Raw genomic sequence first — 20457 nt, 5'->3', positions numbered from 1 at the left:
CCACCTCATTAACTACCACTACACCAGTGGAGTTCATCAAAATATTTTACGAAAGAAATGTGGTGCAGATTATTCAAAATCTCTTGGGTTCTTGAAATCCTTGAATCCCAGACCAAATGCACACCAAAAACTAGTGACTTTTCACCAGATTCAATATCCTAAAATAAACTCTCCAGGATTGTGACAATAGCAAGTACAGTAGTTGGCGAGAAACTAAAGCCCTTGACTCAACTCTTTACAGAGAGGATGAAGAAGAAAGCGAGGTGTATCTTAGCAGATAACTCCCATCCTCTCTTCAGCCAGTTTGAGCTCTTGAGCTACGGAAGGCGCTATAGTGGACACAACAAAGATGATCTAAAGTTCTTTAGTGAGCAGGAAGAAAGACAGAAGCGGAGGAAAGTATGAGACCTTACCGAGACACCGTCATCTGAGATGTATCTAGGCTCTCCTTTCTGACCCTTTAGCCCATTAGGCCCCTGTTGGAGGAGAGGACACCATCAGTATTAATCTACCTATCACAGGCAGTGACAATAAACGCTACAGTCTCTTAATCATGGCATTAATAGTATAAAGACTACGAAGAGGAACTGAAGTTTGTCCTCACAGCAGGTCCAGGATATCCAGGTCCTCCTGTCCCATAGCCCGGTGCTCCAGGCTCTCCTCTGGTCCCGTTACAACCGTCCACTCCTGGTGGGCCTCTGCCACCCTCCTGACCCGGGTGACCCTGCAGAGAGACAGAGGGGAAGGGTGTATTCTTCAAGAACAAGCACTAACGACGGCACTGCGGGATTATCCTTTTCTCATAGTGTGAATAATGTATCTTTGTTTTCATCACAGAAATAATATCTGCCCATTGTAACTTTAGCCTGCTTCAGATAGGAATGTTAGCTTTACAACATTAGAAAACCTATGACTATAACAACAGGATGATGAAAGATATTTCTAAATTTTATTCAAGTGCATGACCACATGTGTGAGTATTTGTTTCTGGTTTACTCACAGGTACTCCATCACTTCCTTGGAATCCTGGCACTCCCATAGGTCCCTGTTAAAGCAAGTAATCCATTGTGTTAATATTTAATCATCTTCAATAGTGACACCTGGTGGCGAAAACATGTCACTGCTTGTTTGTTGCAGAGTTGTGTTTAATACTGCTTTAATGATGTTTGGTACATTTAGTTTTAGTCATGAAACACAATTAAATCAATATTTTAGCTTAGATAATTAATATATTTGGTATAAAGCCATATAAGAGACAGGTTATTCTTTCACAGAACAATATTTTGTCGTAAAAATAATATATGAATCCTGTTATGATCTATAACACCCACCTTGTCTCCTTTGGGGCCAGATGGTCCCTTTAGTCCAATGTGGCCCTTCTCTCCTTTAGGCCCTGTAGGCCCCGGGCCCCCACGTGGCCCCTCTGGTCCGCTCTGACCAACCTCACCGAGAGGCCCTGGACGACCCTGAGCGAAGACAGAAGACACGGTTACTTTTCAAGTCAAACAGGAAGAACAGTGAACCTAAAAACAGAAGCGAAGGCTCCATTTTTATTCCTATTATTAGTATTAAGTCAAGTTAAGCGTGTCTAAAGAAAACTGTAATAAGTCACTTTAAATTAAACAGTCAAAAATATTACATTTGTGACTGTACATCATTAAACAACCTCTGTTCTTATAGCCTTGATTCTGATAAGGAAAACTTACTTATTTGAAACCCCTTTTATTCAACATTTATACCCAATAAATGGTGATAACACACCATAATGTAGTTGTTACCAAATATTAAACTGCTTTAATCTCTTGTGAAGGGTCCATAAGTTGATGCTGGTATATGAAAATAGAATTGATGGTTTTATAGTATGACACAGTTGTAATTTTGTGTAAAATATGTGTTCATAGGAGATGTTTTTTGTGTAATTGTTAATTAATATGCACTGACAAATGTCCTTATATCTCCTTATATGGCATTAAAATCTGTTATAAATTATTTATTATATGTTTAATTACTGCTCATAGATAATCAATATGGCAGGCTGAGTAAAATACTGCCTTTGGAAAGATATCCATAATATCAATATTAGCTTGTGTGCAACATTCTTCCTGAATGGTATTAGTACTACAAATAATAATACGTAATATTGCAATCCCAAACAGAAAAATTATATTAATTAATGTGTGACTGCATGATGCCTTGATAACGGATCATCTAATCCCCTAGAAGGTCAATTTGAAGTTCTAAGTTTTATGTCTTTGATTAGCTCATAAGTGCTTTTTAAAGACTGGTACGTGATTCAAAGCAAGTACGTAAGTGATCTGCATATGACACATATATGAACCTCTTGTTTGTCCCATCATCATCTTCATCTGACATCACGGTAAACACAGTGTCTTCATCTATTTCCAGCCTTATCGCCAACATCCTCAATCACACACCATCATCCACCTGACGATTGAGTTTTTCAAGAAACACTTGCAAAACAAATTGCCAGGGAAGCCATTTTGTCTCTGTGTTGTGGATTTGGGTGTGTTTACATGAGATGGAACAAGTCAGGGCGGAAAACACAGCTGTGGGTTTTTTTTTTTTTTTTTTTTTTAAACTCAGGGAGGGATGTTAAGACGTGAGAGTGGCTCATAATCCTGAATCTGAGAGGGATGGTGAAGTGCTTTATGTGGGCATGCAGCGGCACGCGGTCTTGGATGGTGGTCTGAAGGAAAAACTGCTACAGTGGATTCATATTTGGTTTAAAAGTCACATTGAAAAGGCAGTTATTGAATAGAACCTATGATAACATTTTAGGGATAAACTTTGTATGTATTTAGGAAAGAAGTCAGCTGTGACGCCTTAATCTTGTTTTGAATGTGCTGCAGGTGACAGGCTGCACTACCACTTTCTACCACATGATGGCAGTAGAAAAACAACGAAACAACATTAACAGGTGGACGAACAAACAGACCAAAGGAATCCCTCTCTTGAATGGCAGAGTTTAAGACACATGTTCACACTACAGCTTCGACTACTCAACCTGCCATTAGCTCATATTTTAGGCAGTATGACAGAGTGGAGAGAAAGGCGACAGATCGAGGGTGGAGAGGGCGGAGAGACGGACAGATGTCTGGGTCAAAGGAAAGTCAGAGGATTTGATTTTGAAGTGACTCATGCTGAAACCTGGTTTATTATTGTTTTCACAGAGAGCTAAATTACAGGTCTTGATATTCAAAGCTACAACATGCCAACGGGGAACTTGTTTTACTTTTGCGTCAATGTACATCATATAGAAAATTTGAATATAAGCAATTTTGTTTCGTTACCACATCACAATACTATGTGCTCATAAATTTATTCATAAAGATGTCAGGCAATTAAGGTTACTGGGGGAAGTAAACCAGTGCTGCAGATGTACATTTAACATTTATGAGACATTTATAGACACATTTATGGAGCTAAGATGCATGTAAATGCTGGCATGCATGCACGTGTGTGACTGCATGTTCCTCAACTTTGCCTAATTTAGCTACGCACTTAAATCACAATTACAATATAAAGAAGTTAGGTTAAAAAATGTATGCATGCATATTACATTCACACACAGTAGTCTATAGCACACATATACTGTTAATGTAAATGCACAGAGGTTGCACACCCTTCATTACACACAAGGTAAAGGTTCACACACCCCTCTATTACTTCCACACACACACACGATACAAAAGGGAAGGTAATTCTCCACTCCACACCTGGTCCTATTCATATATAACTGCCCTGCCTGCAGACACAGACTCTGAAATAACAAATCTAACATTGGGGACATCATGACACAAAGGTCAAATACCAGTTATAAACATCTTTAGTATTTGTTTTAACCTGCAGGGAGAACCAGACGGGTGGAGTTTATAGCATCCGGACCACTTAGATAAAGACTGACAATCACACAGAAGCATAGAAACCTTCTTCTGACTGTCTAAACTTTATGTTTTATTCTGTATGGCAAAGCACGGGTCACTTATGAAGCATGAGATCATTCAACCAGGTCATTTGTTTTAATTAAATGACCCTGGTAAAAACTAGTTACTGTATGTAGCACTATAAGGCATTACATATGACACTGGTGGAATCTTGGCGCTGAAGACAAGTCAAGGAAGAAATCAAGAAATGAGAAGTGTAACGTTTTGGGAACACTTCTTTTTTGATGTCTTGGTGACAATATCACTCTAATGTCTGTAAATTTAAAGGTACAGTCAGCTGCAGGTTAGCTTAGCTTAGCGCCTCACAGTGACAATGGTTGAGTAATACTCCTCCAGTAAACCACAAGTCAGCTTTACCCTTCTCTTTTTGTTAGGGTTAGAGAAGCCAGTTGTTCATCAGTGTGCTTTAGATGTGCTCTAAAGCTAAGCTAGCTGTTTCCCCCGATGTCCAGTCTTTATGCTAAGCTAAGCTAACCGTCCGCTGGCAGTTGCTTCATATTTAAAGGACAAACACTAAGGTAGTATCGATCTTCTCAGCTCACTCTCGGCAAAAAAGCAATTTAGTATATTTCCCAAAATGTTTAAGTATCAAAAGAAACTTGAAATATATTGTATTTTTGACGTTTACAATCAACCATTTAAAAAATAAAGGCAGGCAAAGAGAGAGGGAACCTTTTACAGAACCTTCACTGTATGGGGCTTCTATTTTGAAAATGGAGTCTCAGTTTGAGAAAGAATAAATAACCTCTAAGATAGATTGTAACACAGACTGTAAAGCCTATCTGAGATAAACCAATATATACCTAATTTTTTGAACACATAAACTTGACATATCAAAAAAAGCCTATGTAACAGGTTTGACGGCAAGAACAGCACTGTAGTGATGTCACCGAGACATATTTCCTGTCACTGCACTTTGGTTTTTAAAGGAGCTTGACACAATATTCAGATCGTATCTAAGAATCAGAGGTTGTCTGCACACGGCTCTCAACATGGAAGTGGCTCAGCTGGATGCTAGCAGCTAAAGTTGCTAACAGCATGAACAGTGCGAACAACAGCAACAGTGCTGACAGAGGTATTGGTGTTAACTGGGGGGAATCGTAAGGTGGCTTAAGCTTCTGCGACGACTGCCTCCTGACATTAGCTGGAACTACTGTATGAGCGCAGTGCAGAGCGGCGGTGATTAGCTAGCCAGTGGGATACACACAGGGGACCTATATGCAGTGTATATGCACATGCATGTGTGGCTGGACTGTCTACCACAACAAAAAACAGAGAAGATCAGATTATAACACACAGATGGAGCATGACTTCATTCCTTGCTCACGATGCCATGTCTCCACTATATCTTCACATCACAAATAGTTGTTTACTGCTATGTTAATGTTCTGAATATTGTATAGAGCTTCTTTACAGTGTCAATGACCCTTGACCATAGTCTGTATTTGGGGCTGCAGCTCTGCTTCCAGCCCACGTGGCCTCAGGGGCAGGCAGGTAACAGTAATGACAGGGCTGTGCCAGGTAAAGGCAGCCTGCCAGAGCTGTCTGACTCTCAGCTCGCACTCACACCTGGTTTCACCCGCAGAAAATATGCAGGGGTCCCACAGGGAGCCACTTTCTCTCACGCCTCGCCTTCCTTCCATCCCATCCTCCATCACTCTTTCTTGTCAACCTCATCATCTCTAGTTTGGTACTTTCATCTTGTTTCTTTGCCGGACTTGTCATCTGTCGTCCTGTCATTCTGCCCACTTCCTTCTGTCGGCCTCTAACCTGTCTTCACCCCAGCTGCAAGCACACTTAAAGTGCCAACCAGCTTCTACGGTAACCTCTTTGTGTCTATCTGAAATAGACATGTTTTACAACAGAGGGTTTTGGGGTCAACTTGTAAAAGGGCGCTGGCGTCTTTCTAGTATCTATTTTCAGGTCACAGGGGCATATTTAAAGACTTGGCTGGCTGTCTGGTGTTATTTAAAGGTGAAAGGTGAGGTGTGAGTTAAGGTGAATAGACCGTTTGGTCTCAGTATCCAGCGTGTGCTAAATACTGCTTTTGTGGCTCTTATAAGATCTTAGTCATACTTAACCATGCATGGATATAAAGGTACTTTTCTGACTTGTGAAAAGCTAACAGATGTAAGAAAAAGCTACTAAAATCTAATCTTCAGAGAATCTCTTTCAAGGTCAGCTGGAAGCGAGTGTCTTTGAGTGTTTGAAGGAGAAGGTGAGGCGAGTTTCTAAAGGTTTAAACCACCTCTGTTTATTCCCTAACATGGCATGGAATTAAAAAATGCAGTCTGCAGAGGAAGGAGATCACAAAGTGGAGAGTGGAGATAAAAGGGAGGGGATGAAAGGGAACAAAAAAGGAAACCAATAAAGACAAAAAAGAGCACTGTTAAATCTCCTCAGATGATTCAGATCAGCATGAGGCTGCTCTGAAAATGCCCACTAGGTGGCGATCTACCATCCCACACAGATCACCACCCCTCAGTAACCTCTGTATATGAAACTAAGTCAGAGCCACCAGAGCAGCAGTTCAAAAACTGAGGAGGAAATACTTTCTGCTGCAACCCTTACCTTGTGACATTTTTAGATTAGATTTCCACACACAAAAGCATCCCTTTTTTTGTATCAATGCAATGACTCTTCTTTTGGTCTAATGACTTAAAGCTGCTTCTATATTATTTTGGCCACTAGGAGGCAGAAAAACACCAAAACAATCTGACAGAGATGCATCTCTGACTTATTCTCACCCTATAAAGTTGTTTAAAGAAATTAAAGATGAGAAAGAAAGGAAAACAAAGGAAAAGAAAAAGACACCAACAAAACAAGACAAACCCACTAACATGACGGTTAATTGAACCCTGCTATACACAATACTTTAGTGAATAAATATGAGGCCAAACGTAGCAACAATCCACCTTATACATTCACTTTTGTTACTATACATGAAGACATAATTCACGAGAAGTACCCTTTGACTAACCTGAAGCGACACTTTTTTAACACTTTATAGCTAGCTTAATGCTAACTTAGCATTTTATTCAAGGTTCTTGCTTCCAAACTAAGGACCAAAAGAGGCATTTTCATTTCGCAGTCTGAAGACACCTTAAAGAAGCTAGAAGGTTAACTTTCTCTACTAGCTAGTCACTAAATTAACTGTTACTGGGCAGATGGACTACAGTGTGTTTGTCAGAGCTTTAATCTGCTGCTGCTCTTTGAAGACAAGACCTCTAAGAAGGTAAACCACAGCTTGAATGTGCAGCAGAACCAAAACAATGTGCTAAAAGAGGCTTAAAAGCTCCGCAGAGCTGCAGAATTAGGTGATAATTCTCTGTGGGATTGTCACTAAGAGCAACCCTTTTCTTATAACACCTCCTCATTTGACAAAAGTGGAACTTAAAGACCCTAAATATTTATTATCACTCCTTCTTTGTTAAGGTTACAACGGATTTATTATTTTGGTTACGGTCCTACTTCGTCTCTGTAGTCCACAAGGTTCACAACTGGTTTGCACACATTATACAAATAATGTACTTTGCTTTTTATACACATGGAGACAAATTTTATCTGAGATCAGTCTACCCCTGTGCCAGCATCTACTGACACATCTCACCACACACACACACCCTTGCCAGTTGGCATCCCCGTCTGTTTTCATGCCAGCCTGTCGGGTCTCCGCCCGGCTCTTCCAGACTTTCCATCCTCATCACCTTCCAGCAGACTGGTCAGTTTGTAGGCCCAAATCCCCTCCAGCACAAAGGGCACAATGGAACCTATTCTGGGCCACTAAGCTCTCTGGACTTACTGCTCCCATCGGGCCTACCTCACTTCCTGATAGAGGAGAGTGCTTGGACAGACAGATTCTAGCCGCCATGCGTGTGAAAACCAGTGTGTGTGTGCATTGGCCACCAACGCACGCGCGCCGAAACACGAACACACACCCTCGGGCCCTCTGAGGATTTATCAGGACGCATTGTTTCGAGCACCGAGTGTGCTAGGGGGGAAGATTTTAGCTGTCACACCGCATGCTCACTGGGGGACGGTGATGGGAGCAACGTGGAGGGGGGGCTGGCAAACGTTGGGTCTCTGGGTGCAAGTTTAATCAGCGGGGGCAGTCTGATAACCTAATTACAGTTTGAGCCACATGAATCGGCAGAACCTCAAACGGCCTTTTAACAAAAACGGCGAAGCGATGGCTACAAAACTATGCTCAAAGGACGGGACTTTTGATGCTGTTAAAGATGAAACAGCTGAACACACTAACTAAAAAGTCAGCAGCTCCCACACTCATCTGCACACGCACATAGAGACAAAAGATAGAGGGAAATCCTCTCTAGATGGGAATGTTTAGGTTGTGTTGTCTTTTTTTCTCCTATCCCCTCCAGCGATCAGACGGCGAACCCAAACACCTTCATCTATCTCAGACATGTTTGTCCTGCTCAGGATAAGTGATGATACAGCAACCAAAGACAGGGCCGACACAGACAGAGAGATGGCCTCATTATCTCTGCATAGAGGCATTTATGATAGATTTTCTCAGATATGTGGAAGGGTTAGAAACAACAACAAAGTGGGAGCAGCTGGGTGCTAAGGATGCCATCACACCTGCATTATAATTTGTGTAACTGTTGCATTTTGGTTGTTTAAAAGCCACGAAAAGCTTGTTTACTGGACAGTTTTGGTGGTCCGTGATTCTGCAAGACTTTTGGCATCTGCATTTTTAAGGTGGTTATTGCTTTACTTTCTTCTGCTAGATTTACTTTCTGTCCTTTAGATTCAGACTGGTCTCCTTATACCCATCAAACCTTGTGTTTTTCTATCTTTTCCTGGACTCCAGACAGCTGAAATGTCCAGTATGTCATTCATCAATTTAACTTGTACAAATACCAAAAACAGTTAACACTCCAGATGTTCCACTCCAAAAAATCGGAACTATTTCAGGGTTGCTCTCCACTTCCTGGGTGGCTCAGTGTTTAGAGCATTTACTCCCATCACGGTCAACCATGTAGACTTTTGTATATGTGTTTTTTACTGTGTTAATGGAAACAGATGGAACGAAGGAAATGTGATATAAGCTTTTTATGACTATGGATTTTGGTTCTATTTAAGTTTTACGAGGTATTCCTTTAAATGATTTCCTTTACATCAACATAAACACTAACATATGCTAGTGATGATATTGTTCTACACATCCTTGTGGCTGAGGTCATCATCCAAACTCCAGTAAATGAGCAATAAAACCCTTTATATATTGTTTGTTCGAAAAGGATAAGGAGACTCTAATTAAAAACTTGGGAACCAACACTACTACTTGGCGTTGGTTGCTTTAGCCAATGTCCTGTTAAACTACCATTAAATGTAAATCAATTAGAAGAGAAAGAGTCACTTTGTTCACATGTTGGGCATCCCAGCAGTTTTGGCTTCTTTGTTTCTCTCTCAGACTGATTCCCACCCCTCCTCTGCACTTCTGACTCAGATGTTTGTAGTGATGGCCGCTGTTAAACAAACAACCTGTTCTCTCTTTTCATCCAGGTGCTTTCCCCTCCAATAAAAACCCCATTAACGGTCAGCAGGCCGAGCTGTCCCACGCTGATGATGTCATAAAGTTGTGGTGTTTTCTCAGCTGTCGGGACAGGAAGTGAGCTCCAGTACAAGGAGGAAGGGTAAAAAACAGCTATGATACTTTTTGGTTTGTTGTTCTTTTTGTCATTTGAAGGCAAAACATTATGAGCCTTAACAAGTGAGACAAAATGTTTCTTTCTCCATCAAATAACCACAATTTCCCACGAGGCCACACTCAGGACGAGCTGTTAAAAAAGCCATAAATATAATACAGAGGGGTTTTACTTCACAGTCTTAAAAACTGGAACTAATTGGTGTGCTTGGGACTGGAACGAAAAATTAGCCTGAGGTGACTGAGGCGCAAACAGCAGATGTAATTGGCATGTTTGGCTCGTTTAGACCTTAAAAACCGATGTACAGATGTGACTGTTGAGGTAATGCAGATATAGATGTCTGGCAACGGCTCGAAAAATAATTTCTACGCAATAATATGATTTGTTTGGCTCTCAAGGGGGATTACACTGAGGTAAACTGAAGATGAATACAGGGAAAATTAACGTTTCAATGTTCAATTTGAATTTTAAAAAAGTAATGTTTCTTGGTGATGCTGCAACATCTCTACTGGACAGCAGCTCAGAGTAATAAACTAAAGTTAAATTAGGATAAAAACGGTCCTCCCAAAGCAGACTCTTCATCAGTTAATCCCTTCATCCCTCTAAAAAGAGGGAGCGCAGTAGGGGGAGTTCAGAGATATGGAGCGGTGAAAGAGGCATCCCATATGGAGCACAATGAGCAAAGAGGTGACGGGAGGAAAACTGCAAGTGATGATATTATTAAGAAGAAAAAATCAGCATGTGATGTTGAGTCACTGGGAAATATAAGAAGATATCTGTGTATTTTTAGGTATAAACTAATTTACAACTGATACTATTAGCCACTCTGCCTGATGATCTGCCCGTACAGACCTTGTCATTAAATGTAATTAACTGGCTGCTCTTCGAATAGTTACAAACCTGAAAGTCACCTGCAAAATTTTGCCCTTCTAGTTCAGGTAAATTTTCATTCCTCTTCTTTATATTCTGCTTTTTGTTATTACTGCTAGATTACGGCCTGTTTTATGATGTGTTTAGGTGCAGGTAACCTTACATTCCAGCATGCAAAGCCAACTTTTGCTACATATTATTGACATGAAATTAACTGCTTGAGTGTTTGTGCAGTCTGTAGCCAAGTTTCCATCCAAATTTCTAAAAAACTGTCAAAAGAAAATCAATATTAATGTGTTTCCATCCACTACCGGTATGTGAATATGCATTTTGTTCTCATACACTGTGTGAATTTATACCTATGAAAAGTAATGCGCCAGAATTCGTATATATCCCACCTAATCATGAACCAGTAATTTGTATATAATGCATGTTATCGTGAGGGAATGATCATGTGACTAATGCACTGATGGGGGTAAAAAGAAAGTAGTATGAAGAGTCCATGTAAGGAGAGCGGTTGGGTTGGTGGATAGGTCAAACGAACACACAACTTTCCCCTAGCAGACAGGTGTTCGTGTGTCGTGGAAAACCAAGTTAGCTTGAGTTATTTTAAGGTACGCTGTCATGGCCTTCACCATGTTTTTTTTCTCTAAACCCAGCCTACATAACTTTACGTTAAGTATGTAGCGTAAAGATGCCCAAGCATGCTTATTTTCCTACACCTAACCTAACTGATGAGGGTGCAAATTTGTTGGATAGATATCAGGAGTTTGGCGCAATTAAGACTAATTTAAAGAGCGTCAGTCAAACTGTGATTAAACAATGAATGACTTTAGCTCAAGTCAAATTACCTAGATCGAACACACTGAGTTTCGTCTTTTCTTAATGCTCTAAAACAAGTTTCAGAACCTTTCTTAGTAAAGTCTCGGCATAGAAATGCAACATTTTCAAAGCTGTGATGATCAGGACAAAATCCAGGCTGCTGATTAACGTCAACCTGCAAACATCAGCTGTCAAAATCCTCATCTACAAACAACTCTGAAATCTGCTGACAGCGGAGACAGCTAAGAATGTGGAAGATGACAAATATAAATGACAAAATCATACTACAGATCTGATTCATCAAGGATGTAAAAATATGTGGTGAGTGAACCTCCTGCTTTTCTGTCAGCTTCACCTCTCTTTGTTTATAACAGAGGGAAAGAGACACGGTCACGTTCTCTGCACGACAAAAGAGCCGAAGTGTGTGAAGACGAGCTCGATCCAGCTGTGTTTAGTTAGGTAGAGATTTGAGATTCCTGCAAAGTTTGTTAATACTGATGTGCATATTTTCTGTATCAGTGTGTGTGTGTGTGTGTGTGTGTGTGTGTGGGACTCTTCGCCTCTACTTTATCTTCTCTCTCTGCTGCTTCAAAACAAGACAGAAAATACAGCAGACAGAGACAGCTGTACTCCCTCCTGATACAATCTGACGCTCACCCAACCTGCAGGTGAGGCCCCTCCGATGACACACTGAGGGTCAAGATCAAAAGCGTCCTATTATACTCACTTTTAATTGTGTTTATGTTTAAGTAAACCTGCATATATGAGGTTTAATCCAAACCGCATGCAGAAACATAATTGCACATCCTAAAGTATTTTTGTCCTGTTTGAAGGTGATGAGCTCCCACATGTTTAACAGCGTTTTACTTTAACCTTCAGTAACGAGCAGGGTGGGGTGACTGCTGAAAAGCAAAAATGTCATAAATGATAGTTTGGATGTGTGTGTATGTGTGTGAGTGGAAATGTCATAAATAACTCTGCCATCATCATCGCATCAAATCACAAGAGCCTATAAAATCAGTAATAACCAGTTTTGTACATTCCTGCCCTTTGTATAAGTGTGTGTGTGTGCATGTGTGCAGACATTAGATCACCCAGAAGGTGTCTAATTCCTGCTCTGTGCATAAAAGACAGCAGAGGAGGGGAACCCAGTGACACCTCTCCCTCTGGCATTTTTCATTTACGTTTAATCTACACTCTCATGCTTTCATTTTGTTCTACCTGTGTGGAAAAAACTGCAATTAAATGAGTAAAAACATCACCTTAATGCCCAAAACAGAGCAAAAATGTACCTTCAAGATTTATTACAACATTTAAATCTGTATCTTTAGTTCCAAAACATGTTCAAAGTATTATAATCATAGTTTTGTATTAAGAAGCCACTCCATGTTGATCCTCTTGACATCAAACATGTATGTGTGCATTTAAACTGCACTATATAGCACTGTGTTATTACTCCTCATATCTATACTAACAACATCTCAGTGTTGTAAACTAGTTTTTAAAAGCAGTTTTTAAAATAGACTGTAGTTATCTGTGTTAATCTTTTAATGGTATATAGATTATTACACAAGTAAAAAGAATTAAAGATAAACTTGTGTCTGTCTGTAGATACATTTTCCCATGAGAAAAGCATCTCTAAAAAAATGTGATAATATTTGGTCACCGCTTAAGTAGCAGCAGGGTTTGAGCCGTAAAAGCTGTGAACTGTCATTAACCAGCTTAAAGTCATTGCCTAAATAATTAACTTAAGGTCCACGCACCAGCTTTTTCTGTGCCATTCTGCCATTGCTTTCTCAGGAGATGGAGTTTCCTCAGTTGTAATGGAAAGCTAGTAAGTGGACCTTGAGTTAAATCAATCTGCTGTTTCCAAATAATTTCACACCTTACCTCATTGAAAGTTACATTAAATGACCAAATTTAACCAAACGATGTTTTCCACATTAAACAGTATCACATATTTCTATGCTATAGTCTTAAACTTTGTGAGAAAACACCTGTCTAAGATGCACCTTGTGCTTTGGAGCAGGTTCGTAGCAGTTCCTAAAGCAGCCATGTGAGGGCAGTAGTGCACACTGTAAGCTGAGATGATGCAGCAACAGGTCTCAGATACTGAAGGTCTAACTTTGATATGAGTTTCTTTTTCTGCTGTTGTCTGTTTTGTTCTGGTTTTCTTTAACTTTCACACTAAACAGGAAACAACCCGAGCAATACACTTAAGTGTTTGTGCCTTTTCTTCTTCTGTACTTTTTTATCTTAGGTTATTTTAACTTCACATGGGATTCAAAGCCATCAAAAAGAAGTTAGGAGTGATAAGAAAGGAGAGACGGGGAGAAAAGGATAAAGACAGCATCTTAAAGCACCTTGGAGACTATTCAACACACACTGACACACACACACATACACACACACTCACACACACACACTTCAGGCTGTCTATCTCTGCCTCTGTGATCTTGGTGCCCCTGACCTTCTGCTCTACCCTGTCTTTTGTGTTGGCTGTGACCTTTGACATTTCCTAGATTAAACTAGCGAGGGGACGAGCCCCCCTATGAATGTCAGGTGTGTGTCTGTGTGTGTGTATGTGTGTGTGTGTGTGTGTGTTTGAGAAAAAAGTTCAAAGGTAAATTGGATCCTTTCCATCATTTTACGTTGAAAGACAAGGAGATGGTATTGTTTGTCGAGACATTTTGGGTCATGGGGGAGGCAAAGATGGCCGCTCTACCGCCATTTTATACTCTTCTGTGTGTGTGTGTGTGTGTGTGTGTGTCTTTTACGATGAAGCCTAAACAAAGACCACCACCATTTTTAGCCTCCTGCCTTAAAAGGAGGGAGAGACTGATAAAATGCCATCCAGGGGCCCAGGAGTGTGTGTGTGTGTGTGTGTGTGTGTGTGTGTGTGCGCGTGTGTGTGTGTGTGAGAGATATGACTGTCCTGTACTTTAGTCTGCTCTGTAGGTACATCGCACATTACAAGCGCTTGCTCAGCAAAACCTGCGCGAGCTTCATATAATTACAAACACAACACATTAGAGAACGCATGGAGAGAGAGATGGAAAGAGACAGAGAGAGGAGGAGAGGGAGGGAGGGAGAGAGAGGTTGGAGATACATTAAAAGATAAGGAAAAGAGACATCAAAGTCATCATTCATGCTTGTCTCAGGGTCATGCTACTGCCAGCGCTGATTATCTGTGTGCAATCTGAGCCTTTGTCCGTGTGTGTGACAAAATATAGATAATCTTTTATCTCATTGCTTTCCCTTCTACTTCCCTCTGTCTTTTATGGTGAATAAAAAAAAAGAAAAGTAGCAGATATGTTGAAACTTTTTTTACATTTTAGTTTTCAATTTTATGTTGTGATAGCGCTGTGTATGACATGTGGTTATGATACAGCACACAAACCACTTGGTTAGGGTTAGGGTATCATGTTTTGGCTCAAATTACCCCGTTGGTCACTACAAACATGGCTGGAAATGTCCAGAACTCTCTTTAAAAATCACCCACTTTTGTTGGTCTAAAACAGTGGTCTGCTGTTGTCTGCTGCTTGGCTGAAAACGTCCTAAAATCATATTTAAAAATACCTGATTTGGTCACTACAAACACGGTTGGAAATGTCCCGACGTCTTGGTAAAAAACACATGCTTCTGTCATAACAAATAAGGCTGAAAATCTCCCAAACTTTTGTTAAAAAAAATACCCACTCTTGTCGCTACAAACATGGCTGGAAATGTCCTGACATCTTGCAAAAACATGCAGTCTTTTGTCACCACAAACATGGCTGAAAATGTCCCCAACTCCTTTTAACAAATACCCACTTTTCTCACTACACACAAGGCTGGAAACGTCCCAAACTCTTTTTAAAAATCATCCGCTTTTGTTGCTACAAACATGGCTGGAAATGTCCCAACATCTTGCAAAAATATACAAGCTTTTGTCCCAACTTCTTGTTAAAAAACACACACGTCTCTCATTACAAATAAGGCTGAAAATGTCCCAAACTGTCGTTGAAAATTACCCGCTATTGTTGCTACAAAACATGGCTGGAGATGTCCTGAACTCCTGTAAAAAAAAGTTTGGTCACTACAGACACGGCTGTAAATGCCCGATCTGTCATTAAAATATACTCAGCGTTGTTAGTCTCAAACAGTGGTCTGCTTCTGTCTGCTGCTTAGCAGCCACTTTGTCTACTATGTCACTTAGAAATGTTGATATGATACGTATGAAATATACAAATGTAACGTATCCGTGATTTGCAGAAACATACAATGCCAACATTTAATTCTCGCCACTGCCCTTGGCTGTATTGTTTGTTGAAAATTGTGGTCACTCTAACCATCTTTCTCTTCTTCTCTTCTGGTTTGACATAAAAGGAATTCTGCCAACCTGTCTCTCTGTCTTTCTTCCTCTCTACCTGCTTCAGGATTGAAGTAAAGGAATTCAGGGACGGAGAGATGCGGTCTTTCAGCGAGAGGCCCCAGCAGAGGGGTTTCATCCCTTGTTTTCTTATCTTCCCATCCCAGCGGGACACATATCCACTATCACTTTACCCTCATAGTATTTTAAAAGGGGCGGCTGCTGCACTCTCTCTTTTACCCTCTATTCATCCTTTATTCCTATCTCCCTTTGTTGTTTGGGTGTGTGAGAGATACTCTGTCTCTGTCACACACGTACATACTGTACTTCCTTTGCTAATGGCTTCATGTCAACACTTTATCATTTGCGGAAGCCAACACCTCTTCCAGCTAATCACAGCGTTTGTTCCGTTATCATACATGATTAATTGATTTATCGTTGTTTAGTCATTCATCAGTCCGCAAAGCCAATCATTTTCTATTTTCAGCTTCTCACGTGAGGATTTGCTGCTTTTCTTTGCTTTATATTCTTGTAAAGTGAATGTTTTGGGATTTGGACTGCTGGTTGTGGTCATTTAATTAAACATTATTTAGTCACTGACTGAATACGTTCTTGCTGCAGAAACACTCAGATGGGATGAAGAATTTAAATCCAGCGTGACACACAGAATGTTGAGCTGACCCCGCTGGCAGCTTGACAAAATTAGGAAGTCTCCCTGGTTCTGATTGACACAGATGGAGGTCTGGCAAAATTAAATAAAGCACATACTTCCTGACTGCTTTGCAACTTCAATTGTGTGTTGACCAAACACACACGCACACACACACACACACACACACACACACCATCCTGTCATCCCCAACACTGCCCTTTGACCCGAGGGGGTTTACCCAATGGGAGCGGATGTTATTGGACCTAATGGATCCAGTATGACACAGATATTAAAGCCAGGAAAGTCCAACTTCACACACACAAGCTATTAAACACTTGTGCTCTGTATTTACTCAGTCTCAGGACTTTAAGTCGAAGCAAAACTAAAGCCCTCTGGCTATTAATAATGAAAACCAACTCACACACACACACCGCCTGGACTGTGTCTCTTCTGTGTATGAGTTGGGATCCGATGTTATATCACCCAAGGGGAGCAGGGTCTTACTCAGGCGGTAGCAATGATTTAAGAGCTACAGCTCAGCAAAGTAAGCAACTATCTATCTGATACAGTCATTAAACATTTTATATTCTTTTAAAGAGCACACACAGTTGACAAGAGGTGTGTTTGTTCCTGCCATTACTACCGGATGTGTGTTTTAATGCCACATTTATTAGCCAGAGAAAACATCTCCAGTTAGTATCTTTATGTCTTAGCATGTCAGTCCTGCCCTCCTCCTCCACCTTCATAAGTAATAATAATGTTCCAATGTGTGCAATGCCCTCCAGAGCAGTTGGCACAGTTGTTGGTACATATGAGCTGCAACAATGGAAACATGAAAACTTTTTTCGTCTGCAAAGCTTCAGTGACAATTTGCACATTAAATGAATGTGAGTGTCTATAATTAGGGTGATGAGAATGCACTATAATAAATACATACAATGTTATAGGTTTGTTACATGAGGTAAGTACACTGGTAATTGTGTCTCACAGTTCGTCACAGAGTGCCAGCAAAAAAAGTTTTCAATGTGTTTTTATTCCCTAACTTTTCCCTCAAAGGAGCTCTATGGGAAATTTAGAGTTTATGGACATGGTTCTCAGCATAGAGGTGGCTGAACTGGTGGCTAGCGGCTAACGGTGCTAACTTCATACACACTGCAAACAGAGCTATCAGTATTAACAAAGGGGGAAGTGGAGGGTGGGTGCTATGCTAGCGCTAACTGCTGCATGAGTCCGGTGCAAAGCATTGCTGCTAAGCTAGTCAACAACACACACAGAGGTAGTGTGACTTCACTCTGAGCTCAGGACGCCATTATTGCGCTATATCTTCACATGGCAAACAGTGGTTAGCTGCTGTGCTAATGCTCTGAATGTCAAATGCAAAACCTTTAATTACAGTAAAACAATCTCCATGTTTGTGGCCCTTTGAAGTAATAGTTCAACATTTTGGGGAAATGCTCTCATTAGCTTTCTTGCTCAGACTTAGATAAGGGGATTGACACCAATCTCATGTGTTTACTGTAAACATGAAACCTACAGCCAGCAGCTGGTTATCTTAGCTTAGCATAAAGACAGGAAACTGCAAAAACAGCAGGAAGTGACTGCTGCGGGGTAAACCTGCTAATTGTTGTTTGACACTTCAGTTTTTATAACAATAGCAAAATGTAAAGTATTAATTAGTGAGCTTTGGAGGTGCTGGCAGGCAGATTTTGTTACATACAAGTTTTCTGTTTCCAGTCCTCATGCTCAGCTGAGCGTCATGGCTGCTGCCCACAGCTACATATTAAAGGGACTAATATGAGAGTGGCATCAATCTTAACATTATAAGTGTGCAATATCTGTACATAACCAGTAATTATACCTGCATAGCACATGCCGTACTCTCCCTGTGGCTGTGATTGATTCCTTTTTGAGATGAACTTCTGATAAACCCTATCATTTGTTCTGGTTCACGACTGACGAAAATTCACCCTCGGGGATCAACAGAGCATCCTCAGAATCATACGTGACAACATTTGTACTGTCAGTCAGTCAGTCCTCAGCTGGCTCTGATTGATCTCATTACTGGTGTTGTTATTTTTATGGTATAAGGTGCCAAAGTTTCTCGCTGGCACAGCTCCCACATTATATAACAAACAAAATTTATGCCGATGTGAACTTTGATAATGAACATCTTCTGGAGTCATATACGAGAAGCTAGGACAACGTATTGTTTCTGGTCCAAAGCAAACTAAATATATGATGAGATGATGACAGGATAATATTTGGCTCACTGAAGGAAGTGCCTCCTCTGATATTTTGTATTTTGTATCTTGTATCTCAGAAGAGGCGTGGCTGTGGATAATTTAAGGGGACACAGATGCAGATGCAAATTAGCTGAACTTTCACTCACTTTGAAATGTCAAATGTCTTTTGGACGACTGCTAGTTTTGACATTATTGCAAATTTTACTACATTTCAGCAGTTATAAAGGTTAAAACTAAGCCGTACTCGCAATGCATCTTGTGCTCCCCACCACTTGAATGTTCCTTTTTAAACATCTAAGATTGTTTCTATTAAACTCGTTCTAGAAGTATTTCACAAAAAAAGCAAATATTAGAGTACAAAGATTTCTGTGGGGTTAAATGTAACACTTTTAATACCACATAGAACATAATATAATATCTGTTGTTTAATGATCATACCTGCAAACATATGAAAGTGTGACAGAAAACCAGTAGAGATGATACATTTATTATTACATCATATTTTCAGTACTTCTCAGCAATAATTCCTAGACATATACTAAATTAAATTAACACTAGATCCAGATAAGTTGCATAAAATAGATTAACTAATTAGTTAATTTACATTTTTACATTTGCCAATTTCAAACTTTTCAAATACATTTTAAGGCCTTTTCTGAGGAAACTGTATTCAGTGCTTTTCATGATTTGCAGATACCCTGAGTAAATTTTCCATCTTGTTTTCCATCATATTAATCATCTTGTGACACATTGGAGGGGTCCTTGTCCCCAGTTTGGGAACTACTTGATGAGTGGATTGACAAAAATGTTGATCTGTTTTAGGCATTTTCTTGTTCTAACTTTTAAAATATGAGTATTTACTGCTTTTTTCCATTTTATTTCACTACTAATTGAAAATTTTAGGGTTTTATCACATTCTTTGGACATCTTCTTGGGCTCAAAGAACTTGTGGTGTACCATTTTTTCCTATTTTTCAACATTTTCAGACTTGATGATGAGTCAAAGTTAGTTTATCAAAGCAATAATTGGCATTACAGACTGATAACAAAATATATGTTTTGAATAATGAATGTTTCTGCCCAACAGAGTGCTTCCCATCACTCTCCACACACGACCACAAACGTACCACTGACTCCCACTTTCTTGGAAAATTACCAGCCATTTTTTAATGTAGAGTAATTTAATGTTTATACTACTCTGAAACTAAGAACCACAACTAATGAAAAAGAAGATATTTTAATCCTCAAACCCTGCATCTGCACAAACTACTTTCCACCTGTAAACTTCAGGGCTGTTAACACCTATGATCGTGAACACTTGACCTCAATGACCTGTAAGTACAAAAGTAAAACTGAAAAGAGACAAATAAGCACCTTACGGCTTAAACGTCTCAGTTGAAGAAGGTAATACGGCGGCGGCCATGTCATTTAGGCCTAGCAGGAGGCCTGTACGGGGGGTAGGTGGTATTACCTGAGCTATATCATTTAGCTACAGGTACCTGGGTGTAATGCGGAGGCCGTCACTATGTTATTTACCTAAACTGGCGTACTGTAGGCAGGCAGTAAGTGCAGGCTTCTGTGTCAGACAGTAATTGTTGTTTGGATACGGGCTGAAAGAGACCGAGCTACAGCGTGAAGCTTACAGTTAGTCTGGTTTTAGTCAGATGTGAACACACACAGAGGTCTCAGATGAGGTTTGTTTTTTTGGAGGGTTTTTTTTTTATAGAAATAATTTACATATACGTAGGCTTTCTGTCATGTTATCAGTACTAATGTATGGTTACGTTTTGTTTTACATCAGAATAAAGCCAAAGAAGGAAGTGGAAGACCACAGGTGGTACGTTAACATGTGAATACAGCATTATCTCATCGCGTCTCTCTAT

General features: G+C 40.1%; 1 protein-coding gene across 4 annotated transcripts in view; it reads right to left on the bottom strand.

Annotated features, from left to right (window-relative positions):
• Positions 1-20457, bottom strand: part of col4a6 (collagen, type IV, alpha 6) — a 137853-nt gene that overhangs the window by 36495 nt on the left and 80901 nt on the right. For all 4 annotated transcript variants that reach the window (XM_078164645.1, XM_078164644.1, XM_078164646.1 and 1 more), the window contains exons 5-8: positions 1332-1466; positions 1001-1045; positions 605-724; positions 414-476 (exon numbers count right to left, since the gene is read on the bottom strand). In XM_078164645.1, the coding sequence (XP_078020771.1) occupies positions 414-476; positions 605-724; positions 1001-1045; positions 1332-1466 (363 nt within the window). The remainder of the gene's footprint in view (positions 1-413; positions 477-604; positions 725-1000; positions 1046-1331; positions 1467-20457) is intronic.

This window comes from Epinephelus lanceolatus, chromosome 22, assembly GCF_041903045.1.
Source record: "Epinephelus lanceolatus isolate andai-2023 chromosome 22, ASM4190304v1, whole genome shotgun sequence".
In the NCBI taxonomy this organism is placed as follows: Eukaryota; Metazoa; Chordata; class Actinopteri; order Perciformes; family Serranidae; genus Epinephelus; species Epinephelus lanceolatus.
Note: the sequence above shows the minus strand (reverse complement) of the source record. Positions and strands in the feature narration are given on the sequence as shown.